Source organism: Haplochromis burtoni, unplaced genomic scaffold (assembly GCF_018398535.1).
Source record: "Haplochromis burtoni strain Fernald_Lab_line unplaced genomic scaffold, NCSU_Asbu1 Contig_27, whole genome shotgun sequence".
NCBI lineage: Eukaryota > Metazoa > Chordata > Actinopteri > Cichliformes > Cichlidae > Haplochromis > Haplochromis burtoni.
In genome coordinates, this window is record NW_024582388.1 from 3044467 (window position 1) to 3071762 (window position 27296).

Here is a 27296-nt window from a genome sequence, read left to right on the forward strand (position 1 = left end):
CCTTTTAACAGGATGAAACCTCCAGCAGAACCAGGCTTAGGGAGGGGCAGCCATCTGCCACGACCGTTTGGGGTGAGAGAAGGAAGACAGGAAAAAAGACTGTGGAAGAGAGCCATATGAGGCTTATGTGTTGAAATGGTCACAGTGCTAGACAGACCTTTTCCCGTTCTGATAGTAAGTAGATAATCTTTAAGGTTTAAGATCAAAGATTGAAGTTTGATCTAAATGTTAGCAGAGAGATGCAGTCTGAGTAGTGAAAATACTAATTCTAATGTTAGCAGTTTGTGTGTGTAAACGCGAATCCATCATCGACCTGTTTATTCATGTCTGAGTTTAAGAGGATAAGAACTATGTCACCAACCCATCATTATACTTTTGAACAAGAAAAATAGAGTTAAATGTTATAAAGGTTAAACACAGAATTATTATTCATATGTGATTTTGCTGATAGTTAACTATGCGCAATACTGGTCAGAACATAATCTGTAAATTTAAAGATGTTTGACGCTAAAATGATGAATAAGGTAAGAAAAGTAAGAAAGTAAGAAAAGAGAGTAATGATTTTAGAGACAGGCCTAACTCAGGCCTAGCTGTAGAAACAGCCTTGAGAGATATGAGTGTGAGTGTGTGAATGAGAGCATGCTAAGAACACTGAATGTCTGACTTTTAAAGTGTATGATTTAGTGAAAAGGGGGATTGTATTGAATATATTATATTTAATGAATATGAATGACAAACACAAGTTTTAAAGAGACAAGTATCTGTATTAAAAGGAATTATGTGAAGTGAATGTGCTAATGAAATCTGAACTGAATGAAGGCATGAAATGAAATGGCCTTCACCTTAGTTAAAGTGGGTGAAAGGTCATAAATGGAAAGAATATTGAGGTCTGGCTGAAGATCAGTGAAACTTGTGTAAACATCTGATTGGTTGGCTAGATATTAGAGAGAGATAGGTGGGGCGACTGGGCACTTGATAAAGCATAAATTGCCTGGAGGTCTACTGGGTCAGTCTGCAGCAGTTCAACCCTTTGAACTGCTCATCTCGCAGTTCAAAGGGATTCCAGAAGTTCACCGCTGAAAATTCTAGCAGAGTCCCCAGGGGGAGATTGGCCAGTGGACTGAAATTGCAGACTTGGATTTGGCTCTATTTCTGCTCCTCATCATCATCATTCACATGTTGAATTATAATTCTGAGAAGGTTTGGACTTCCATCATTTACCAGGTGGATCGCAGAGTCTCAAGACCAAGGTTTGCCCTGTCAATTATAACTTTGAGGAATCCTGCTTTCCTAAATATTTCCATTAACACAGAGCACTGAGGTGGAACACATCCTGCCAAGCTGCTGTAATAAAATCTGCAATTCAAGTCTAAAATGTGGATATTCTGTTTTTAACCCCTTGAGGGACAGCTTCCTAAATCGAGACCCCCCACATCTAGTTCATCTAAGGGAACACCTTGGTATTCCCAGGCCTAGTAGACAGAGGGAATCTCTACTGCAACTAATGATTATTTTGATTTTCAACTAATCTGCCTGATTTTTCTTTAATTAGTCAATGATTATTTCAATAACACTTGTCTTTGCTTCCTGTGGGCAAACCTCCTGTTCTAGGCTAAAGTACCTCACCTGCTCAAGTCTTCCCACTTGTGAATCACCCTGTTGTCTCATCCCACAGCAAATTAAAATTATGACCCAGGAAACATGAATTTGAAAATAATCAAATGTAATTTTAACATTACCATCAGGCTAAAAAAATGAAATTAATCAAAATATTAGGTAATATAAATTAAAATGCTAGTAGTATTTAAACAAAAAAATAATAATGTGTGTGAATGGGTGGATGACTGGATATGTAAAGCCCTTTGGGGTCCTTAGGGACTAGTAAAGTGCTATGTAAATACAGGCCATTTACCATTTAAAAATGGCTAAAATAAATAAAAATAAAGTGCTTAATGCCAATTAAACTGACGTCACAGCTCAAGGGTGTCGGTGCTTTTTAGTGCTCGTGCACTGGAGTAATGCTGTCGTGGAAGTAAAGCTCCGCTTTGCAAAGTCTGCTTTTAATTTTGTGCGTTTTCTGTGAAATGCTTTCACATATTTTAAATTCCCCGCCTCCATTTTTTTCCGTCCTTCTGTTTTGCTGTTTAACTACGTTCTTCCTCGAGTGCAGTTTTGGCAGACGTTATTAGGCGGTACTGCCCCCATAGCTTCCTGTAGCGTATTGCAGTTAGAAAAGCGCATTTATTACGTGGTTTTACAATATGATGAATCGACGAGTTTTTATAGTTGATGTCATTGATTATGGAGACGAATCGTTGCAGCCCTGCTCTCTTCCCCTGGACCTGAGCATCCCCAGAACACCTGGCACAGGAGTTGCACACAGGGCTTTCTAGTCAGATGCTTGAACTACTCAGTTGGCTCCCTAGGTGTGGAGGAGTAGGAGCTATACACTGAGTACCTCCCAAACTACCAAACCCCCCACCCAGTCTCTAAGGAAGAAGCCAACCACCTCTGCTTCCTCAGCGGGATCCTCCTAGTAATCCTTCCACCGCTCGATGTTGGCAGCACACCATCCCCACTATGCACCACCAAAGTACCACTTTCCCCTCTGGCAGTTTCCAGAATCACTTTGACGCTGATGAAAATACTTTTTTTTCCATTTCCTTGCCAACTCAACTACAACATCAGGTGTTTAAAATAGTAATTCTGGGTAGTCTACAGGTCAATAGTACATCTGCTGCAAAATATTAAGTACTCAGTACAGTTTTTTCTTTAACCTATTCTCAATTTTAAAGCTCACACACTAAATCCTTCGATAGTATAGGATACACTTTACTACTACACTTCTTTTTAAACGTTTTTTTTAAGACAATCTGTTTGAATTCTTATTCAAAGTAAGGCCAACACATTAAAATTGACAACAGAAGATATCACTTCTGCATGAACTTTTCCTGCTGTTTTGTGTGTTAGTAAGACGAGACTCAGCTTTTCCTGTGAAAAAACATGCCCTTTTAGATGCATATTGAAGTACTAGTACTTTTTTGTGCACTTACATTTAAAACTGTTTCCTTAACAATGATTTCAGTTCTTTCCAACAATTATTAACTGGTGCCAAAGGGCTCTGAGAGGAAATTATAGAGGAGATGTTTTTGTGTTTGTTTTTGCGCTGACAGTCTGTGACAAGGAAACAAAGTTGTGAAAAGAGGTGGGCTTTGTGGGTTCCATCATTGCTGTAAACAGAAGTAACACACTGATGGCTTTGATGGTGTTGCATTAAGCTTAAGACTATACAATGTTTTTCTTGATGGTACTGGCGCTGCTGTTCTGCACTGAGGCACAAGGTATGAAAAGAAATCTGCCTGATCATTTACACAAAAAGCAATGAGACATGTTTTGTTGCTGGTGTGTTATTTCCTGTTACGTTTTGTTTTATTGTGATCAGCAAACTGAACACCAGGAACAACAGTGGCAAACAGGAAAAGAGCAAACCTTTTATTTTATAGTAGTTGTTATTTTTTGATTAGTAATGAATATGCGTCATCTGTAATCATGTACCATTCTATTAGAGCAGTATGGAAGAAGAGGTTAGTAGCACGAGTGGCTTTGTTTAATATTAAAGTCTTAAAGTACATCGTGATTGCATTCGATGTGCTTCTTTCAGAGTCTGAAGACGGTTTGTCAAAGTAGTTAATGGAAGTAAAGGTTCTTACCTGTTACTTCCAACAATAATGCCAAAGTAGTGTGCTATGAAGCAAGATTAATAGGTCAGTGAGGTGACCCAGAATTTTCAGTTTGAAAAGGTGGTTGTATTTGTTCCTGGATATGTTCACTATGGTCACCTGCTCTCGAGCTCCTTATGTTCTAAGTTTTAGTTTGAAATCCTGGTGAAATGCCGTGTTTTCACTCATTCTAAAAATGTAATTTTCCGTATTCTCCTGGTGTGATGCAATATAGATTATAGATTCTCTACTGGAGTACGTTTTATTCATGAAACCTCAAGAAACGTATCCTGGTAACGCCACAAAAACAAGCCCTACTATAGTTGCCATAGCACAAACAAAAATAATTTATATTAATTTGGTCATAATGAAAATATACTGTATGACTCTGTTATTTTACACTGTTGGAGCTGGAACCAATATAGCACAGATTATACAAAAGTGATTTAAACACCTCTCATTAGGCTATTGGACAGCTCAATGGATCAAAGTTTCAGAACTCATCGAAGATAAATGGTGTGGTAGAATACAGGGAGTGCAGAATTATTAGGCAAGTTGTATTTTTGAGGAATAATTTTATTATTGAACAACAACCATGTTCTCAATGAACCCAAAAAACTCATTAATATCAAAGCTGAATGTTTTTGGAAGTAGTTTTTAGTTTGTTTTTAGTTTTAGCTATTTTAGGGGGATATCTGTGTGTGCAGGTGACTATTACTGTGCATAATTATTAGGCAACTTAACAAAAAACAAATATATACCCATTTCAATTATTTATTTTTACCAGTGAAACCAATATAACATCTCCACATTCACAAATATACATTTCTGACATTCAAAAACAAAACAAAAACAAATCAGCGACCAATATAGCACCTTTCTTTGCAAGGACACTCAAAAGCCTGCCATCCATGGATTCTGTCAGTGTTTTGATCTGTTCACCATCAACATTGCGTGCAGCAGCAACCACAGCCTCCCAGACACTGTTCAGAGAGGTGTACTGTTTTCCCTCCTTGTAAATCTCACATTTGATGATGGACCACAGGTTCTCAATGGGGTTCAGATCAGGTGAACAAGGGGCCATGTCATTAGTTTTTCTTCTTTTATACCCTTTCTTGCCAGCCACGCTGTGGAGTACTTGGACGCGTGTGATGGAGCATTGTCCTGCATGAAAATCATGTTTTTCTTGAAGGATGCAGACTTCTTCCTGTACCACTGCTTGAAGAAGGTGTCTTCCAGAAACTGGCAGTAGGACTGGGAGTTGAGCTTGACTCCATCCTCAACCCGAAAGGCCCCACAAGCTCATCTTTGATGATACCAGCCCAAACCAGTACTCCACCTCCACCTTGCTGGCGTCTGAGTCGGACTGGAGCTCTCTGCCCTTTACCAATCCAGCCACGGGCCCATCCATCTGGCCCATCAAGACTCACTCTCATTTCATCAGTCCATAAAACCTTAGAAAAACCAGTCTTGAGATATTTCTTGGCCCAGTCTTGACGTTTCAGCTTGTGTGTCTTGTTCAGTGGTGGTCGTCTTTCAGCCTTTCTTACCTTGGCCATGTCTCTGAGTATTGCACACCTTGTGCTTTTGGGCACTCCAGTGATGTTGCAGCTCTGAAATATGGCCAAACTGGTGGCAAGTGGCATCTTGGCAGCTGCACGCTTGACTTTTCTCAGTTCATGGGCAGTTATTTTGCGCCTTGGTTTTTCCACACGCTTCTTGCGACCCTGTTGACTATTTTGAATGAAACGCTTGATTGTTCGATGATCACGCTTCAGAAGCTTTGCAATTTTGAGACTGCTGCATCCCTCTGCAAGATATCTCACTATTTTTGACTTTTCTGAGCCTGTCAAGTCCTTCTTTTGACCCATTTTGCCAAAGGAAAGGACGTTGCCTAATAATTATGCACACCTGATATAGGGTGTTGATGTCATTAGACCACACCCCTTCTCATTACAGAGATGCACATCACCTAATATGCTTAATTGGTAGTAGGCTTTCGAGCCTATACAGCTTGGAGTAAGACAACATGCATGAAGAGGATGATGTGGACAAAATACTCATTTGCCTAATAATTCTGCACTCATGTATATAATATTACTAATAATAACTAATGAATTCTCAAGACTCTCAAATCACAAAGCAGCACTTTTAACAGACAGAATGTAGAAAAGATCTTCATATTCTGACACATCTCATTAAAAAGTCATTTTTGTTCATGGTTTCATGAACAAAAATGATTTTTGTGTATTCTCAATTCATTGTGCATGTATTATTTCAAGCCTTTGTTTTCATTTTCATTATTGTATCTGATAAAAGTAAGGAATCACAGGTGAACATGACATGATTCTGACAACACATTTTTGTTTATCTGTTCTTTTAGGCCTCCGAAACGTGTTTCTACTTCATGGAAGTGATTTACACCTAGATGTAAAGAAATCTGTTGTACTTGACAAAAAGACTGACTTTTTCTGGAAGTATAATATTACTAATTATGTTGGTAAAATTAGTTATTATAAAGAAGCAATATTGTTTGACAGTTATGAAGGAAGAGCTGAGGTCTTTGGACAAAATTTCTCTTTGGTATTAAAGAATGTAAAACACAGCGACTGTGGAGATTATGCTGCAGTTGTGGTTGGAGGACAAGAGCAAAGTATAGCTGAATACAAGGTCATAGTCCAAGGTACGTTTCTCTTGCCAGTACAATTTTTAAATGCAGATACATCAGAAACATCCATTCACAGTTTTTTTTATTTATTTCCCAGATCCAGTATCTCGTGCTGAGCTGACAGTGGACCATCTTTCCAGCAGTTCAGACTCCTGTAACCTCACTGTGACCTGCAGCACATTGGAGTTTAACATCAGCAGCATTTTTAGATGTGATGCCCAAAACTGCCTGCAAGTGGAAGAAAAGAGCTTAAACGTCTCAAAATATTTTTCTTCTCTGACTGTTTACTTGCAGCAAGATACCATCTTTTGTAATCATAGCAACAAAGTGAGCTGGAAAGCGAACAAGAAGGTGATCAAGCCGTACTGTGAAACAAAATCAGGTAAGACCATCAGTAAATTGTCCCCACCCGCAGATATGTCACCAAATGTGTTGGACTAACAACTTACTTTTGATGAACAAAAAGATATCTCTTCTGGTGAGATTATTATTGAAGTCAAAACAAAAATTTAACATCTTACAATAATTGTTGTTGGTGTGAGTAACTTATCTGTTGTCAAATCTGCTATTGCACAAGCTTATTCACTGAAACTTTGCGATACCTTTCCTGTATTTGGAAATAAAAAGTTTGGTCAGTAACAAAGTTCACAAACTGCTATTCACATTTTTTAGAGAAATTAGTGGTTTAGAACTTGGGCTCTGTTGTTGTTCAACGTTTGGATTAGCTGTTTGGATATGCTGTTTTCATTTTGTGAGAAATCTGTCTGTTTTCCTGTGTTGCAGGTTCAGATGGGATCTCTGTCTGTGTGGTGAAGACAGTCGTGTTCTCTGTTGGTCTGATTATCATGGTGATTGCTGTCATCAGTGTGCATCTCATGGAGAAGAAAAAGAAGCAAAAATAAACCTTTCTAATGTATATAAAGCTCAGTCTTATGTAGAAAACTTCTGTGCTTGTTTGTTTTTTCACTTGTTTTGGTTAAAAAATAAATCCCTGTTTCTTTATCTTATACAATGAAAACACAAAGTTGTGCATAAGAAATGTAACAATGCACTCAAGCCAACATCATACGGTACATTTAAAGACAAGAAAACATTCATGATTATTTATTAGTTAAACCCATCATGAAACTGTTTGAGGATTTGCTCCTGAGGCAAATGTGTTTCTCAAACCTCACCAGAAGAGGGCAGTGTGTTACTTTTGAGCTGGTCTGCCCACCTGTCCAACACGATTACCAAGTGATTGAATTCCTCTGTGCAATTTCACAATGCAAGAAATGAAGGCCGTCACCTCCCCGTGGAAAGACCAAAACATTAACATATTACCAGCTGACGAAGGGAGGTGCACTGTTGTATTCAGCTCAGCTGATTATCTTCCCACGATTACTACACTCCTCAGTGACAATACCTATGAGAGCCCACAAGCATTAACTTGCATAGGATAAAGCCATTGACTGCTCTAAGTATAACCATCTGTACCCAGGGGATGCTATAGCCTGTGTATATGGACTTATAAAGATCCACAAAGAAGGTGTACCACTCAGACTCATAATTAGCAGAATAAACTCAGCCACCAACAACATTTCCTAGCACCGCGCCACTATCGGAGCTACTGTAGGATGTTTTCCCTCCAATCAGATTTGCTGTTAGAACTCTGCCTTTGCACCACTCATTTTAAATACAACAAGGGTTTTTACTGACAAAAGTGCCACTCATTGTAAGTAGCCTTGACACGGAGGAAGTGAAAGTAGATCTTTGGGCTCTTTCACAGTGACAGCACCTAGCCACCGGTACAGATGTGGAGGAAACCTGGGTTAAAACCAAAACCCAAGAAGTAGAAGCCTTCGCTGTTCACATCAACTCAGTGGATAGAAACATGAAATTCACCAGGGAAAATAGAAGGGACAACTGTTTGCCTTTTGATCAGTATGTTAAATGAATAGTAAAAGAGACTGTTCTAATGTCTGAATTTTGTGTGTCTGTGTGTACATGATCAGGGAAAGGACTGAGGCAGCAAACTGAACCACAACTTCTTTGGGGTATACTGTAGTTCTTAACAGCCACAAACTAAACCTTGCGTGAAATGTGATAAATGTGATATATGCATTTAATATTTACTTTCTGAACTATAGTAATAATCTTTTATTCATCTCCTTCAGTTGTAAGGAGTTAGCATGTAGATGTAACAAGCAATGTTATAATATACTGCATGTACTGTTTCATACAGCATGCAGGGTGTGTTGCATTTACGTTTTACAGTCTGTCTTTAAAGGAAGTTCAGTCAAGCAGAGACTTCCTGTCTGCATAAAGTTGGGTTTAAATACACCTACACATCTCTCTGTTTGACGTTTCACTTTGTGCTTGCTGTTGTACCTGTGTGTAGAGTGCAGTACAAATACTTGTCACTCACCTAACAGTCATTACTGCACATGAATCTGCTTAATGTTACTACCATGATTTTACAACAATATATCTCTGATAATTTATTGGGTCAAGGTTGCCCTCTCTCACAACGAGTCGATAAATACCAGCCGCAGTGCTAACTTTGTCAATTAATCAGAGAGTGCCAGAGGAGGGTTGCTGAGTAGAGTGCTTTTTGTTCTTGAGGAGGCGGAGGAAACAGACATAAAGAGAGTGAAAGAAACTTAGTAGAAGGAATCAGCAACAGACTCTGTGTTTGCAGAAATCAACGGTTCCATTTTTAGATCTGATTCTTGAAAATCAAAAAGCCAATCAGGTAAAAAGACTTGAAATGTTTATGAAAATATGAAGTTCTAACTTCACAACAGACAATGACAGAAATCCTTTAAATAAGATGAGTTTTTCTTGTCGTTTTTTGGTACAAGTATATTCCTGTACAAGAGAAATAAAGAGAAACTCAGACTTCATGAAACAACTGACATCAGTATTGTAATATATCTCAGTTTGGCTGGTAAAAGGCCAAACATGTGATTCCAATATATTTGACAATAAAAATATTATCTTTAAATGATGAACATGGTATTTTTCACCACTAATCAGTTTCAAAATATTTATTTTCAAAATATTCTTCCGGATAAATTAATTGAAACATTTCTCATAATTTGTTCTTGTAAAACCTCTTCAAAAGCAAAACATGTTTTTTGTTAATGTCTACTTTACATTTGACTTTTACGAAAACAATTTAGTTCCCTGGTAAAACAGCTAAATTAAAAAAACAAAACATGAAGGCAATGAAAACCTTTTTTCTGTCTTATGTACTTTTAGCTTTGGGTGTATGTGTGTACTTCACTATGACCTTTGAGGACAAAGGCATTCAGTCTGAGTCGTAAAAAAGGAAGAGATCTGATCTTTTGGACATGTCATCTTTATCAAGAAATGTACCGACTGGCAGTAGCATGTACTCATGAGGGTAAATATGGGGAAACTCCATTAGACATGTGACATTTGGTCAGAACAACCAGACAGATTCTTATTATAAACACTTATTTAGAATTTAATTTTGAAAATTCCAGTAGAAAAATGTTTAAGATTTTTCTGTATACCTCCAGACTTTATTCTTGTTTTGCTGACTTCCCATGCCTTGCTTTCTGTAATAAATATAAATTACAAAGAAAGTTTCTCTGTTGCAGCTGTTCCACAACAAACTTAAGGTGGCTGTTAACTAACAAAGTCTTCCTAGTGAGGAATTGATTTAATACATTTCTCCATAAAGTTTAGATAGGGGATTTTGAACACATCTTACAGTGTTGGCCACATCCAGCGCACTTTGATAAGTGTGCCAAACCAATTCATTTTAGTTCATATAACGCCAAGGCAAAACAACTGAAATATATTCGACAGTCCAAAATTTATGCCCGCCTTCACATTTTTAAAAGCTCCCAGTGGGCTGGAGTGGAGTCTTATATTTCACACCCCTGGTCTAGATCTATAAAAAGAAAACTTGAACTGTATTAACTTTAAGTATTATTTATGGTCTGCAACACATATAAAAAAATAACAATAATTATTGATAAAGATTATATGCACTACATTATTCAGGAAAACTTCAAAAAACAAGAAAAAGAAAAAGAGATTCAAGTATATAGCTCTAAAAACAAAATATTGTACTTCACAGTAAGCCATCACCATCTAAAACACAAAGATATTACTACAAAAAAGGATAATGTTTGAAAACATTAAGAAAATATTCAGTTCATTTGTGTTTTAAACAGGTGATAAATGTGATCCAACATGTCCTCTGTGCCAACATTTTAGAAGAAAAAAAAAGCAGAGTTCAAGTGTTCATAGTTCATATGTGTTTAGCCTTGTGAATTTATACTGCTGATGTTCTCCAGCTCTGTTTGTTGGGCAGTGACTCTGGGCCTGGTGGCTCTGGTAACCTGAGCATACACCGTCTCTGGCTGTGGAATCTTTTTGGACTTCGTGGATTCTGTTTTAGGGTGAAACTCCACGAGGGCATAAGTAGATGTTGGGGAAAGACTCGAGGCATCTCCTGGAACATTCTCATTTCGAGTTTGGCCTGGAGGATGCTCCTAGAAACAAATCCAAAGTGTTTTGTTAAAAAACAAACAAACTGGGTGGAGCAGTGAAGAAAGAAGATGGAGGTTGATTTTGGGCAGGCGCATAAAACTAGTGTGTTAGCTCATTAAACTATTCTGAATTTGAAGTGAATTTAAAATAAAGCTGAATCAGATATTTTCTTTCTTTTTTCTCTTAAGAAAAAGTGTTCACTTACTTGAGCAGCCTCATACAGTTGATTTTCCTGGTTCCTTCGTTTACCTGCAAGCCAGTCACAGTAAATACAGATTTACTTACAGCACATATCTTCCACCGGAACGTCTAAATTCCTCGCTGGAAATAACATTGACTCCAGATCAGTTCATGTTAGCTACAGAGAACTAATACACCCCTGTCCTGTTATCACACAGTGAACTGATCAGTCTGTAAATAAATTAAATAAAATCATCGATCTTTATTGGTCAAAATGAATTTCCATTTTTTTTAAAATAACTTTCACCCTTAGAAAATATATTTACTGTTAATGCTTGGTGCTATTCTAGATGCAACAGTCTTAATGTCATGTATCTCTCCTATAATATTGGTGAAGAGATGAGGTTTAGTGGGTTTTCATGTATTATAATATTACTCATTACTGTAGTCACGAACAACAAACTGGTTAAGGGCCTGTAGTAACTGTGGTCCCTTCTTTTTCCACAGTTATGTCTCGGACATGTTAATAGAAGGCAACAATTAACAACTAACAATTAATTCTTTAAAAATATTTAAACTATTTAATGCTATTTAACCAGGTGGGATTAGCAGTATTTTTTTTTTCTTGAGAGAACTGCAGACGCTGCATCGATAAACACAGATGCAAGACAGCAAAAAAAAGGAGCTGTCTGCAGGGGTGTTTTGTTGTTTGTTTTTTAAAAGAGTAGTTTTAATTAATTACTGGTCAAAACTTGTTTCATGCAGTACTTGTATCCAATCCAATGTTCTGATGATGTGGGTGGAGCTCAGACAGCTCCACAACACACAACAACTGGAAACCAGGTGAGATACAGATAATGTGATGTTCAAAGCCAACACTTTGAACTTATCCCAGTTGGATTTTAGGGCAAAAGGCACAAAATATTTTCTGTCACATATTTGTCCAAGCAGAGTTTGCTTGAATGCTGCACTTCACAGAGTAATGTGAATGTTTAAATAAACAGCAGCAACAAAAGTGGCAAAGTGGCTTCACATCTAGGAAAAAATACACTAAAAATCAGAGCTTTTAACTGCTCATTCTTTAGCCGGTACCAAATATTTAGGTAACAGGTCGCATTATTAGATTTCAGTTGTGTCTGTTTTTTTGTTATTTTATGTGTATACGTGTGTTTTTGTGGTGGTTTTTCTCTCAGCCAAATTCAAATTTCTTATCCGAGTGGGATTAAATTCAACCCTACAATTCAGTCCAATTACAGTTTTACCCTCCTGTGAACAGTGTTGGGGAGTAACAGAATACATGTACCGGCATATCGTATTTAAAATATAAAATATGAGTAACTGCATTCCATTGCAGCTACCGCTTATTAGAATACAGTTACTTTGTTGAAATAAATGGATTACACAGCGGTCTTTTCCCATTTCATATGTTAGGCTATCCCCTCTCTAATCTTGGTAAATCCACACATTGCAGGAAATCCAAACAAAACATGCAATAAGAGGCTCTAATATAAGCGTCCTGTTAATGTTGGTGGTGTCAGTTACATGGTGGACCTGAAGCCAGGAAAACAGAGCCAGCAGTGCACGGGCAGGAATGCATTTCTTACTTGGAAATTTCACTTCACATTTAAAGAAGAATGGGACTGACTCTGTTTGCTATCAGCCAAGCTACTCTCAGCATCAAAAGACTATTAATGAAGGCTGCATTACAACCTGCTAGCTGCAAATAACCATGTGCAGTTCTGAAAGCAGAAAGAAAGAAAACATATTACTGATACAGAAATAGTTTTCTATACAAGATCACTGCAAAAAGTGCAGCCTTACCTAATGTCCACCCTAGTGTTACTCATTTTATATTAAGATTTAAAAATCTAGTTGGCATTGCTTTCAGAACTGCACATGGTTATTTGCTGCTAACAGTCTGCGGTCTATGAACTAACCTCAGCTAACGCCAGCTAAAACTGTTAGCTCGGTGGTGATTAACCTTCAACGATAGTAATAAATCACACAGATATAGTACATTCATGTAGTTGCAAAAAGCATGATAATATATCAAGTAATCCAAAGTATTCCGAATACGTTACTCTCATTGAGTAACTTAACAGAATACGTTACAAAATACATTTTTGGCCATGTATTCTGTAATCTATAGTGGAATACATTTTAAAAGTAATCTCCCCAGCACTGCCTGTGAATGTGCATTACTTACCTAACATTTTAAAGCAGTTGTATGTTTTAGTTCAAATGTAGCAGCAACTCAGTGCTTTATTTCTAATTTTATCTCCTCCAGCCTATATTGCCTTACTGAGGGACACCATTTTTTTAGACTCATTTTCGCTGTGAGGATCCACGAAGCTTTGAAGACAATTCATTCACGAAAGTAATCTAGACAGGATAATTAGGATACATAGATTTTAAACCTTACAGCTGATTTGATCGCTAATCTTTGCTCATTTGTTCATAAGTGTGAAATTGGGGGAAATTTGAGAACCAATGCGTCACCTAATTGAACACTTTTTGAAGAGGTGAGGTTAACTTAAACAGACATTCTGAATGAAAATTACATTCACATTTAAAACGCCTTACAAAGCAGGTCCATACTATTGTACCAAATTTGGGCTCGACTTTCTTTGTTTTCATGGAGTATTTTTATGTATATTAAAATGGTAAATGGCCTGTACTTGTATAGCGCCCTAAGGACCCTAAAGCACTTTGCACAGCCAGTCATCCACCCACTGGTGATGGGAGGCTACATTGTAGCCACAGCCACCCTGGGGCACACTGGCAGAGGCAAGGCTGCCGAACACTGGCGCTGGTGAAGTGTCTTGCCCAAGGACACAACGACCGAGACTATTCAAGCCGGGGCTCGAACCAGCAACCTTCCGATTACAAGGTGAACTCCCAACTCTTGAGCCACGATCGCCCCATTAAGTGCATGCTTACATATTATATTAGATGTCAGTGTACTTAAAGTAGCAACAATTCTTATTTGACTGGTTTTGCTGGAAAAAAAAATTGCGACTCACGTTTTGCAACAATGCAAATGATGACGATGATGAAAATGAAACCACAGAGGCCACTAGCAGCTGCGATTATTATGTTTACGCTTGAAACTGTAAAGAAAACAAAATATTACATCACAAACAATCTGACGAGAATCTGTCATTTTAAATTTGCAGTTATTTCAGTAATGGCAGAATCATCACACCAGAAGCACAAACACTTTGTGTTAAATCTCAAGGTTTTTGACTACCAATCAAAAATCACCAACCAAAGGTGATTAGATTTAGAAATTTTCATACACTTCTATGACTGTTAATGGAAAGCTGCAAATCCTTTTTAGATCTTCACCTTGGTTAACGGCATGTCTGTGGTGAGAATGACTGGACAGAAACCAGGAATTTACGAACTAGAATGGAACACAGGACACACGGTGAGTGAGAGAGACTGAAACAAGGAACAGAGGGACGCTCAGCTGACATAATCACAGATGAATGAGACAAGGGGAGCAAAACTGAACATTTACCACACAGGAAACGGGACACAGGCTATAAAACAGCAAATGACCAACACTGAGACATGGATTAAGATATACAATACAAAGAAAGGTAAACAAACACAGATTTGACTGAACTAGACAAAAAAATACATGGGAAGGAAGACAAATCAGGGAAAAAGAAACCAGACTGGTGTTTTCTAGTGTTTTGAGAGTTTAATACCTTCTATTTCAACAGAAAAACATGAATAGATCAATATAAAGCGATGAAGTCTTTAAAGATCAAAAATTAGTTTTACTTCTTTGTTCTGCTGCATAAACTTTTTAAATTGGTATGATTTAAATCAGTCATTCATGTCTTTACGGCCTTTAAACTTACCTGTCCTTGTCTCACAGTAAGGTTTAGTCTTACTGTCTGTCCAGCTGACGTTATTGCTGTGATTACAGATGATGAAGTCTCCATGCAGGTAAACAATTAAAGACGAATAATAATCTGGGGTTTTCAAACTGTTTTCTTCCACCTGAGAGCAGTTTTGGGCAACACATGTGAAAATGCTGCTGATTTGAGAATCCACTGTGCTGCAGGTCACAGTGAGGTTACAGGAGTCTGAACTGCCAGACACAGAGTCCACTGTCAGGTCAACTGGAGAAACTGCATCTGAAGAGTAACAGGCATAAAGAGATTTAAAACAGGTCTAAGTTGTATCACCATTTCTAAAAGATAATGAAAACAGAAACCTACCTTGGACTATGACCTTGTATTCAGCTACCTTTTGGTCTTCATCGCTAACCATGAATGCAGTATAATCTCCACTGTCACTGTGTTGCACATTCTTTAATAACAAAGAGTAATTTTGCCTGAAGAGCTCAGCCCTTCCTTCATATTTGTCAAACACAACTGGATCATTATTAAAACCACATTTAGCTATATTGTTAGTTTTATTAACTTTCCATAACAAATCAGTTTTTTTGTCTAGTACAACAGATGTCCCTACATCCAGGTGTAAGTCCTTTCCACGGAGGAGAAACACATGTTGGAGCCCTAAAAGAAAAGAAAAACAACAAACCTGATGTCAGAATCATCTTATTAACATGCAACTGGAACTCCTTAAATTAAATACAGTAGATATTTTTTCAGAATTTTTTTCTTAACAATTTTTATTATTGTTTAGTCAACATAGTTACATCATCTGTTTATATTTATATGTTTATAATTAAAATTTTATTCAGCTGTAACAAAACACCCTTACATCAAAGATCTCTCATATTAATATAGATTTGTGTGTAACTGCCAAAATGTTTGATTGTGGTTTTTCCTACTCCCTTCCCCAACCTGACTTGCGATCACATGTAGCACATGCTATGCCAAACATCGTCCTTCAGTCACTGGTTGTCTAGGTTCCAAAACATTTCCAACAATAAAATGTGTATTTTCTCGTGAAAATCCTATTGGAAATTATGGCTTCCACCCAACTTTAGATGGTGCACCTCTAATATCTAGAGTTGTCAACATTTATGAAACTAACCAAAATAACCAGATACTTTTTTGTCTCAGGAAGCTTCTCTGCTTCCCTCCATGAGAGGAAGAGGGAAGCTGCTACCCTCAAACCTGTACAGAATATGTCCCGCCAAACCAAAAATCACCAATGAAGGAATCAACCATTAAAAATGAAATGAAGACTGAGATAAAGTTATAAAACATTTTAAATCCTTACTCTTAGCCTTTCAGACCCTAAGTGTCTGCTTGAACATCAAACAGTATTTCTTGAAACGCTCTTTTATCTTATCTTTTTAAAAAAATATTATTTATCATTTGCATTTACAAAAATGAAATAACGAGCACCGGGGACTTTTTTTCATTAAACTGGAAGTTTATTTGACAGTGCTGTGACTAAATTTAAAGATATGATTCAACTGTTATTTCCTTCAACAGACAAAAGCCCCACAGCTACTGAGCTGCTGATTTTCTTACATTTATCATTTGCTTATTTTGTTTCAGTTCTTGCTGACATCCACATCTTGCTGACAAATGTGTGCATTTTGGGCTTTTTTTTGTAAGATACAACAAATACCTATAATAGATTAAATAAAGATTAATGAAACTGAAATATTAGTAGAATTGCAAAATCTATCTATCATGTTCCTTAAGAAAAACAAAAAAGGCTGTGTTCATTCAGTTCACTCTTCTTTCACACTTTGATTCCAAACTTTGATCGTTTTGCTTTCTCTCCACATGTCAAAGTAACATTGGCCAGGAAGATCAAATTGTTCTCCCTTTTTTGTCATTTTGTCAACATATGTACTCAACAGGGACGTGCAGAGGGGGGGGCTAGAGGGGCTTGAGCACCCGCCCCTTTCCTGATGAGTGCCCAAAGTGCCCTTTTGTTGAGGCAACTTTTAAAAAAAAATTTAAATTTTTTTTTAATTTTATGTGTGTGTGCGTGCGGAGTCCTGTCTGTGCCCCTCAACAATAATATTTAACTATTAATCATAGTTTTGCTAAATAAAAGGATCTGGCTTGCATCAGTCACATGATCACATTTAACCAATGATCGCCCTCGACGGCAGAACGCGCTGGTTACGAGCCGGGAACGAGCTCACATTGAGCACGCGCATTTTTTGCGGTCCGGAGCTGTAGGAGAAACACAAGTTAACTCAGAGACACAGACTGATGCGACAAAACCAGTAAGTAGGTGTACAGCGTACACTGTAGTGTGTAGCACCCAGGAGTATTAGCTTATTACGTACACGTTGGTAAGCTGTCTTGTTGCAACTGACGAACTGAAACAAACGAGCGTGCTGTGTGTGCAACAGCGCGACAAACATTACCTGTCCTTTTATTAACTGCACAAGTAGTGCTGGTCATAGCTGCTGGCTACCTGTGTAAGGCTGTCATGGGTCTGTAGCTCTGTCACCGTTTTAGGGAACATATTTAGTTTTAAAGTAAGTTTCTGGGCATTTCCTGCCTTTCTGGAGGGATTATATTTCACTAAAAAACGATCTAATATGCATGTCCACATAATAATTATTATAATATATTAAAAAACACACGCTGTATTTTAAAGAACATACATTAAGAAGCAGATTATATTAGATTTATATTTTAAATAAGACAAAAGTTGGATTTTACAGCAGTAAAATTATTGTATCTCTACAGTTTAAAAATGTAATAAGCTTTGCCCTGCACAGAGTGGATAGTGAAACAAATGGAATCATCATAAATACATTATTTCATATTTATTACTTCCCCCTCCTCATTGCTTTATTATTGTAGCTCTAGTAATAAATAATAATGTAAGGATGCCCATAGTATATACAGTATTCTGAAGAAGGTCTAAAATGTCACTGTGTGTGCATGTGTGTGTTTTATTTAGCTGGATTTAAAAAAATATTACTCATGATATAACATTGTGCAGACATGGCTGGTAAGGACATGAGGAGGAAACAGTAGGAGCTGTGTGAGGCTACTAAAGGCAGTGCTATAACATTTTTCTGTCATCATTTTATTATAGATTAAGTGCAAGAGTTGTTAGGTGTGGATAATTAGATTATAGTTTATTGCAATAGCAAGTTGTGCCTTGTTCTCAGATAGACAGCAAGTGGAGAGTGATATATGAAATGATGGGATGGAAGGAAGAAGAGAAGCAAAGAGTGATTCACAGGCAGAGCCTAAATTATTTCTCACAGTTTTTTGTTGCCTTATGGTTCCAAGCGCTGTCACCAATCTTTGCATTTTGTTATTATCTCATGACACTTGTTTAATCAGCTACCATCTCTCCTGTGGACTTTTTAATGTCTACAGTCTCAGATCAACACAGCCCTGCCCTTCCCATATTAGATTCTTGATGAATGTGTGTTGTTGTTATTCAGCTGGTTCAATGTGCCCCTTTTTAACTTTGAGCACCCGCCCCTTTAAACCTCTCTGCACGTCCCTGGTACTCAAACTGATCTAAAGGAATAACAGATAATGATAACTAAACTAGTGATGACTTCAACACTATTCATTCAAGGAAACTGCTGTCAAACTTAAAACTGTTCCTGTAGGTATTCATCATTCTATGTTTACAGTTTTATACAGTTTTATACTGTATTACTGTAATATTGTTCACATTTTCTCATTTAGGATCTAAAATTGCAGACCATCCACTGCTTGCATATGTCTGCCGTGATATATATATATATTATATATATATATATATATAGTGTCCATCAATTGTTTGTGTGTGTTCTTCTAACTCTGTTTTTTTAAGTTGAATGTTCATCTAAAACATACTTCACTCTCAAAGCATAAATGTTTGTACTCAGAAAGAGGAGGTAATAAAAATATTTTTCTCGGTAGAATAATTTTAGCATCCATTTAGTGAGTGACTGCTGACAGAATTAAATTAGAAAGTGAAGACACTGGTGTTTATTTTTAGTTGGAGCTGAAGACATTGGAGTTTATCTCACAGCTATCAGAGTCTCATATGTGCTTCTTCATCTACTTGCAGTCTCACAGCTGTGACCACACACTTAACCACCTCTCAGTTGTAATATCAGCATTATAGATTATTATGCAGCATTTCACATTTAACTTTGATCAGTAATCATGCTATTTCTGTTGATTTTACTTTGTTGTAAGGAGTCATTCAGCATATGTGATCACCCATTTTATGACATACTGCTATATACTGTTGCTTCATACAGAAATAGTATTTTATCTGTCAGTTGTCACAGTAAAACTAACTATAAGAGGAAGTTCAGTCAAGCTTGTACACAGATGACCAAAGAGAAACCCACAGTCTGTCTGCCTGATGTTTGCATTTGTGCTTGTAGCAGTTTGTAAAGCATTGTTGCAGGAGTGCAGTACAAAAACGTGGTACTCATGTAGCCGAGTTAATATTGTAGATGATTCTACTTGCTATGATTACCATAATTTCACAGCAACCAAGCTGCAGAAATGCATTGGTCTAATGTTTCCTTTTTTCAGAGGAAGTAAATAAATACAACTATCAATGTGAAGTTAAGTTCATCAGAGCATATCTGAGAGTACATGACCACTGGAAATTATAGAAACATTAAAGAGAAGACTTGCAAATGGTTTTAAAGCTCTGGGCCACCCCTGCTCCTGTCCTGCCTTTCTCCCCTGACTGCTCTTCCTGGGTCCCCTCTGCTGTCAGTTCTCACAGTTCTGGTGCTCCAGTTTCCTGCTAACTGTCCTCTTTTTGGCTTCCAGTTAAAAAAAGAAAAAGCTTTGTGCCATGATGTCAGATTGTGGTAATCATGACACAGAATTGTATTGTCTTTTAACTTCTGGCTTTGAAATATATATTAAAAATATATGTTTAATGAAATGTATATTTGAATCAAGTAAAAATATATACATTTGGTAGATTACGACACAGAGGTCTCTACACTGGCCCCTTTCTCCCTGCTCTCAAGCCTAGTAATTTCTTCTGAACTCAGCTGGGTACGGAGACTACAGTAGTTCCAAAGAAGTGGAACAAGCGGGCATTAGCCAGTTACAATGGGGAAGTATAAACAGAAAAGAGTGACGTGACCCTGATCTGGCACTCATGGAAATTTCCCTCTTACAGTCTTTTGTTCATCAAAATCGTAATGAAAACATTGCATTTAAAAATAAACCTGTTGAACAGGGGTTCTGCCAAATGATGTCCAAATTATTCTAAAATGATTATATAATATGTGGCTTATTCCAGTTCTAGCTCACAGTTGCATATGGATAACACAAAGTTACGGGTGGAAACACAGACAGAGGGAGAGAAGTGATACTGACAAGAGGAAAGAAGAGGAAACCAACTTAAATAGATAGATGTCAGCAACTGACATCTGTGTGTGTGTGTGTGTGTGTGTGTGTGTGTGTGTGTGTGCGTGGGTGTGCTAGCGTGAGGCTTTTGCTCCCTCAGTGTGTTTACCTGGGTGCGCATTCCTCTGTGTGTGTGTGTGTGTGTGTGTGTGTGTGTGTATGCCTATGTGACAGAGAGACACATATTATCTTTTTACAACATGTGAACATGGCTGCTTCAGTTTTCGGTTTAATATCAGACACTTTTTGTGAATTTGTGTTCTACTGGTTTTGAGTGGAGTACAGTACTTCAGCGTTTATCAAAAAAAACATTAAGGGAATTTTGTTTATTTGCACTACATGGTTTGTTGAGTTACTGAAGAAGAAGTGGACTGATCCCTACCAAGACTAGCCTAGGACATGGAACGTCACCTCTCTGGTGAAAAAGGGGCCGGATAAAACTACATTTTAATTCAACTTCAGCCAAATTGATTTGGGAAAAGAATGTAAAAATAACACAAAGAAATCGAGCAGATAGTCAGCACTTACCAGCCCCATGTTACCATTATTCATAGTTCAGAAACATCGATGTTGAAAATCAGTCTGATTTTTCATTTGTTAATATGTCAAAAGCATACTTATTGCAATGTAATTATTGTAATTTCAATACCGATTTTCTTGCCTGGTATTCATTTTTCACTGTATTTATTTGACTTTCTTCCTCCCTGACAATTATTTATTATATGTCATTTGTTGTTTGCCTTTTACAAACAATTTAGTGCTATAGTACAAAACCAGATTCCAAAAAGCAAAGGAGACAAATCACTTTGACATATTAGTGTACAAAATAATACTAATAAAAATATAATAATAATCAGAGTGTAAAAATAAGTGTTTACCTTGTATTTCAAATGAAAGCAGCAAAAGAACTCCCCAAAATAAAATACGTGCCATCTTCACACCTTCTGTGAAAATGAGGAAGTGCAAACTTCCTCATTTAAGATTTTCAGCAGTGATGCACACAGCCTGTGTGGGTTGTCCCAAGACTAAAACCTCTATGTGACGACAGTGACATAAATACAAAGAATGACTCTCCTCTCTTCTGAGCTTTCTCTTTCATTGTCACTTTTTTGTTTTTTACATTGTATTCCTACTGTATAAATCTTTTACAGTAAAAGATTATAAATAAATGAAATGTTTCTACGTACCAAAATGTTCAACCTAATATTGGAAATGTTGAGTTTGATTCGGATCAGCAGTAGTCTGCTTCACTTACACAGTTTCATATTTGTTAAATTAAGATATAGACTAAGCTGAAATTTGCTCCAGAAAGACTCAATCCCCATAGGTATAATAAGAAATTTTAACAGTATTAGGATCACTTAAAGCAAAAACTTGAAATTGTGTGGATTATGGGGGGGAAAGAAAAAACATGATAAATTTCCAAGACAAAAATGTGCCAGACAGGCTGGTCTGAGCACTTCATAAACTGATGATCTACTAAGATTTTTCTACACACTTTGAGAAGTTTGATTAGACTGGTTAGTTAAATAACCATCCTTTACGACCAAGATATGCAAAAGCACATGTCTGAACACACAACACATCAAAACTTGAAGCAGATGGCTTACAGCTGCAGACCACACTGTTTGCCCTTCCTGTCAGCTAAGAACAGGAAACAGAGGCTATAGTTTGCATGTGTTCACCAAAAAAAGATTAAAAATCATTGTATGAACTGAGACAAAAGGGTCCAACACAGAAATGTCCAAGGTGTATTTAATAAATCGTGTGGTAAACTTGTGGTGACAGGATAATTTCTTTAGTGCATGTAACCATGTACGTTTTAAAAGTTTTTTTTTTCACAGACTGTACATGAAATTCACCTTAGTCCACTGTCATTACCTGATAAATGATACAAGAGTGTACTTACAGTACTTTTACTTTGAAGTTAAAATATACTGTTGTTGATTTGAGTATAAATAATAATACATTTGTTTGAACTGTAACCTTTTCAATAACAGTTGTTAGTGATAACTTAAAAAGTATTATTAGGTTTGCACATGTCATTTTAATGCTACTACATAGGCTGCATTTTCCTTTCCTCCTCCTTTCTTGCTATCTAACGTGTATTCTTGTCCATCAACATCCCAGTGTTTATGACAAATCTATAAATATTTTATAGATATTGAACGTACAGTTTAAAAAAAACAAAGACCTCCCCCCCACCCCCCCAAAGAACAAAACAAGGCAAACAAAACCCAAATAAAATAAAAAAAACAATACATTTTGTTTTGTTTGAACTCATCCATCATCCTTTAGGGCACTCCTGAGAGAATCTGATTACAGTATTTGTCCGGTGTGATTTTCTAGAAAAAAAATCCAAAATATCATGTTAGATAAATATTATTGTCAAAATAATTTTATCATATATTGTACAATTATGCAAGAATTTTGTGGGCTCCTTTAGGTGGAATAGAATGAATACGAATTCTTGTAGTGGAAGTTACATAAAGTACAAATCAGCAGATGCTTCCGGGTAAGTGAGAAACTTAGTGAGTTACTGAGTGGCTGTATCTTATTATTAATATAGTTTACTTTATAAATAAAATCCATTGTGAACTACACATTACTGACTAAGAAGCCTACAGACACAACACTGTTGTGTCTGTAGGCTTCCGTCAATCTTATATTTTAATTCACAGTTCTTTTCTAGCTGAACACCCTTCTTATCTGTGAACTGTCATATGACTTACAAACACTTAGTTTGTCTGTCACTTCTCTAGCTTGTTCCTCTACAAATAGTTTTTTCAGAATTTAGTAGAACAGAGTTCTCCTGTTTTGTGCATTGGTCCTGGAATAACCTTCAAAATGTAACAAAGATTTCTGCAATGGAATAATACAGTTACTTCTCTTAAAGTGGAGATGAAAAACTACATGGATAGAGTCTGTATAAAATGAATAAAGTGTTTAAAGTTTATAGAACATATTTAACGCCATCTTCTGTCAGTACAGAACATTACAGTACAGCATCAGGTTGGTTGGTTGGTTGCGGTCAATAGACTTACATTATTATATGTTACCTTACTAATAACACAACCAATAACTCAGGGCAACATAACAAGACTAAAAATAGAAATCAGTTTAAAGAGGTCATTTCTGTACTGCCCCGTGGTGCAACTATAACTTCTGTGTTAACAAATCAAGGATATATTGCTTCTTGATGCATGCTCAATCATCCAGGTAAGGAAAGTCTGCAATAAGTGGGCAGTCTCGTGAGAAACTGAAGACATTACTTGGATGAATGACAAAACATTTCTCCCACATCCAGATGAACAGAATCACCTTTTTGGGAAGGATATACTGCCCATTTTCACTCTTTGTCTCTTTACCAGTAAATACACTGACACGGGAAAACTTGGTGTAAACTAGCATTTATACATGCAGTCTTTCATGCCCACTTAAAGATGATCTTTGCATTATTTTCCTTGTTATTTTAATTCTTTTTTGATTTTTTTCGCAGAATTTTTCTATTTGCTTGTGTTTTCTGAAGTGGCACTGCATTCGACTTTTCAGGGCCACCACTGTTTCAAGTGACAATTGAATCTGTAAAACCTTATACCAAACAAATTTATACTGCTTTACCAAAACATAATTTCAGCTGCACTATAATCATTCTTATGGCATTGCAGAATCATACAAGGAATGCTTTTGTGCATGAAGTGTATGCTTTAATACAATGCTAGATTTCTGTGTATTTAGTGTAGATTCACTGTTGTTGCTGCTTAAAAACAGACTGGGACTTACATTTTGTGACAATGCAAAGGGCAATGAAGACAGACAAGAGAAAGAGACCAACTGAAGTTGAAATCTGAATTAGGGTGGCTCTACTGTGAACTGTAAAGAAACCAAAACATTGGGTTAGAAACGGTTAGAAACATTGCAATAACTGTACAATTATTTGTTAGGGTAGACTTGCTCTAAAAGCCCAAGCACTCAACTTTTGCAAATGTTGGTTTAAAACCTTTTGAGCTCTGTTAGAGCTTTTCAGTGGCTATTTCAGTGATTGTGAATTTTTTCTAATAACAACTATTAAACAACATATCTACTGCTGTGCCAATTTACTACAACAAATTAGTGTCACAAACATTTGCATACACAAAATGGTATGTTTGCTTCTTCAGAGTGAGGGTAGACCATAATGGTAAATGCATGGTATTCAGGATCAGAACAGGATGTGAAAACTTTTACAAATTCTTGAAAAATCGGTGGGTTATGGCTCGTGTAAAGGAAACACTATTTTAACTACACTAGAATTCTTCACCAAACCAAACATGGGAGGTTTTGAAAATTTAACAGAAACCTTTTGTTTCACCTGGAAACAGACAAAATCCTTAGGATAAATAAAATGCTTTTAGGTTTACAATTCTTTGTTCACTGAGCTGAATAATATATTAAAGTGGATTTATCATTCATATCATCATTGCTCTTATACTTACCTGTATTTGCCTTGCAGTCAAACTTGATCTTATTGTATTCCCAGCTAACTTGGTTGCTGTGATTACACAGGATAAAGTCTTGCTGGAGGTAGACAATGAGAGAGGATGAATAGTTTGTGGGTTTAAATGTCTTTTCTTTGACCTGAGAGCAGTTTTTGTCATCACATCTAAAAGAATGGTGGATGGATGAATCCACTGTGCTGCAGGTCACAGCAAGGACACAGGACTCTGAGCTGCCAGACACAGAGTCCACTGTCAGGTTAACTGGAGACACTGGATCTGAAGAGGCACAGGCATGAAGAGATTTAAAACAGGTCTATGTTGTATCACCATTTCAAAAAGATTAAAAAAGAAACCTACCTTGGACTATGATCTTGTATTCAGCTACCTTTTGGTCTTCATTGCTAACCATGAATGCAGTATAATCTCCACTGTCACTGTGTTGTACATTCTTTAATAGCAAAGAGTAATTTTGCCTGAAGAGCACAGCCCTTCCTTCATATTTGTCAAACACAACTGGATCATTATTAAAAGCACATTTAGCTACATTGTTAGTTTCATTAAATTTCCAGAAAAAATCTGTTTTTTTGTCTAGTACAACAGATTTCTCTACATCCAGATGTAAGTCCTTTCCATGCCGCACAAACACATATTGGAACCCTAAAAGAACAGAAATATAAAAAAAAAAACAGAATTAAAAAAAGAACAACAACACAAATATCAGAATTATGTGCATGAAGTCAAATGTAATTTAATGACAGAAGGTGATGTCAACTTAAGATCACTAAAATAATGTGAAATAGCATTTAATTCTGCTAAAACTATATCAGATTCACTTCTCTATATTCTCCTGCCCAATCTGAGAAGTGAAACGTGGAAAATGCCTCCAGTCAGTTGAGGTGGTGCCAAGCAAATTATATGGGCTTAATAGATAATAGATAGAAAACCTGCTCCCACTAAAAGGGATGGTTTCACTTTCACACTATTATACAGAGATGTGCTTAAATGTATTAAACTTCACAAAACATGACTATCCAGAGTTCTGAGCAGCAGGGAAAGATTTAGTCTGTTTGCTATTAGTTATTTAATGTTACTTCCACAACTGTTCTGTCACATTGTCTCTCCAAAACCTTCAGTTGTGTTTTTGGGGAACTTCCTCATTAGTTTAAATCAAACTTGTCCTGACATTTGGGATAGAAACAAAATATTTAAAATATTCCCAATTTTTATCTGATCACTTTGAAATAGTATTTAAATGTATAATAATGAACTATACAACACTGTGAGGAAAACAAATCTGTACGCGTCCATCTAAAAATACTGAAACTAAATTTAAGGAAGTGATCCCTCTTCTTTTATTTTCGTCTGCGTCATGTACCAACATAATACAGAGCAACTACCTAAACGTCATTCTCTGTCATTTATCTTACTAACAGCACAACAACCTCACTGCATATGATGATGTGTACTGCACATCCTCTGAAATAAGGATGAGACAAGGAAAATACAACTAAATTGAAGGCAAGCAAGTAACTTAATACTGGAACATCACAGGAACACTGACTTAACATACACACGGAACACAGAAAAGCAGGAAAACTGGGAATTAACTATAAGCAATAAGTGTTCTTGGGGAGACATGAACAAATTATGTCTTTTATGATTAAAACATTATGAAAGAAAAAAACACAACCTAAACAGAAATTAGCTTTATAATGCTGGGAAACAAAACATAAAATACATCTAGAAAACAAAACTCTTGACATATAATACAAAATTAAATTAAAATGTTGAACTTAAAACAAACGCACCCAGGACTGTGACAAAACCACTTTTGTAACGGTTAGCCCAAACTTCCTAGTAGCTTACAGCGCTCTGGAATTTTTTTTCAGAAATGCTCTCTCTCCATTTGATGTATTATGATGTGCCTGTCAGCTTATATAAAACATGTCAATACCTGTTTATTATTTATTTATATTACATTTACTTGACTTTCTTCCTCTCATTCCCTAATGACTTTATTTGCTGTACACATTTTACAACATTCATTAGTGCTGAGGTAACACCTAGGTTTAAAGATAAATTGAGTTCACCCAGTTGGTTCTTACCATTTACTTCACATGAACACAGCCATAAAAAAGCGCCAAAAAGCACAATCCGCTCCATCTTGACACAGCTTCACAGCTTTGGTTTGAGAAAGCAGAAACACTCCCTGCACACGTGACAGTTTGATTCCAGTCAACTGAGTCATTTGCCAGAATATACTTGTTAAGTTCCTTTTCTAATACCCTATTCTCACATCCGTCACTCGCATCTCTGGTGAAAGGGACTGAGAGGAATCAAATACGTGCAATTTCGGAAATTACAAATCAGGTTTGTGTGTTGATTTGGAGAACGATCGGATCGAGAGAGACTGAAGTTCGGTTCACCTCTCATTACATCTGAG

At 36.7% G+C, this 27296-nt stretch overlaps 3 protein-coding genes across 4 annotated transcripts in view; 2 read left to right on the forward strand and 1 right to left on the reverse strand.

Moving 5' to 3' along the window:
- Window positions 1–1650, forward strand: part of LOC121814211 — a 3895-nt gene extending 2245 nt beyond the window's left edge. The window contains exon 4 of the mRNA XM_042219029.1: window positions 1612–1650. Coding sequence (XP_042074963.1) covers window positions 1612–1650 — 39 coding nt within the window. The remainder of the gene's footprint in view (window positions 1–1611) is intronic.
- A 331-nt stretch (window positions 1651–1981) lies between these two features.
- Window positions 1982–9324, forward strand: LOC121814217. Its single transcript, XM_042219068.1, has 4 exons — window positions 1982–3341; window positions 6103–6402; window positions 6485–6769; window positions 7171–9324. Exons 1-4 carry the CDS (start codon window positions 3293–3295, stop codon window positions 7287–7289), a joined length of 753 nt encoding a protein of 250 aa, XP_042075002.1. The 5' UTR covers window positions 1982–3292; the 3' UTR covers window positions 7290–9324.
- A 992-nt stretch (window positions 9325–10316) lies between these two features.
- LOC102303923 lies at window positions 10317–27141 on the reverse strand. Of its 2 annotated transcripts, none has more exons than XM_014332331.2 (6): window positions 26959–27141; window positions 25211–25510; window positions 14949–15227; window positions 14100–14186; window positions 11102–11145; window positions 10317–10898 (listed from the first exon to the last, which is right to left on the reverse strand). In XM_014332331.2, the coding sequence occupies exons 1-6, from the start codon at window positions 27014–27016 to the stop codon at window positions 10665–10667; spliced, it is 1002 nt and encodes a 333-aa protein (XP_014187817.1). In that variant the 5' UTR covers window positions 27017–27141; the 3' UTR covers window positions 10317–10664. The 2 variants fall into 2 exon arrangements, with proteins under 2 accessions (XP_014187817.1, XP_005918150.1); XM_005918088.3 differs by lacking the exons at window positions 25211–25510; window positions 26959–27141 and adding exons at window positions 15312–15611; window positions 21254–22557.
- Between the last annotated feature and the right edge of the window lie 155 nt (window positions 27142–27296).

Excerpts from the sequence above, each read along its gene's own strand:
- LOC121814217 (XM_042219068.1), top strand. The coding sequence starts at position 3,293 with ATGTTTTTCTTGATGGTACTGGCGCTGCTGTTCTGCACTGAGGCACAA. Across the intron at positions 3,342-6,102 it reads GTTCTGCACTGAGGCACAAG|GCCTCCGAAACGTGTTTCTA; the intron begins GTATGAAAAGAA and ends CTGTTCTTTTAG. Across the intron at positions 6,770-7,170 it reads GTACTGTGAAACAAAATCAG|GTTCAGATGGGATCTCTGTC; the intron begins GTAAGACCATCA and ends CCTGTGTTGCAG.
- LOC102303923 (XM_014332331.2), bottom strand. The coding sequence starts at position 27,016 with ATGGAGCGGATTGTGCTTTTTGGCGCTTTTTTATGGCTGTGTTCATGT. Across the intron at positions 14,187-14,948 it reads TTACTGTGAGACAAGGACAG|TTTCAAGCGTAAACATAATA; the intron begins GTAAGTTTAAAG and ends TTTTCTTTACAG. Across the intron at positions 11,146-14,099 it reads CATTTGCATTGTTGCAAAAC|GTAAACGAAGGAACCAGGAA; the intron begins GTGAGTCGCAAT and ends ACTGGCTTGCAG.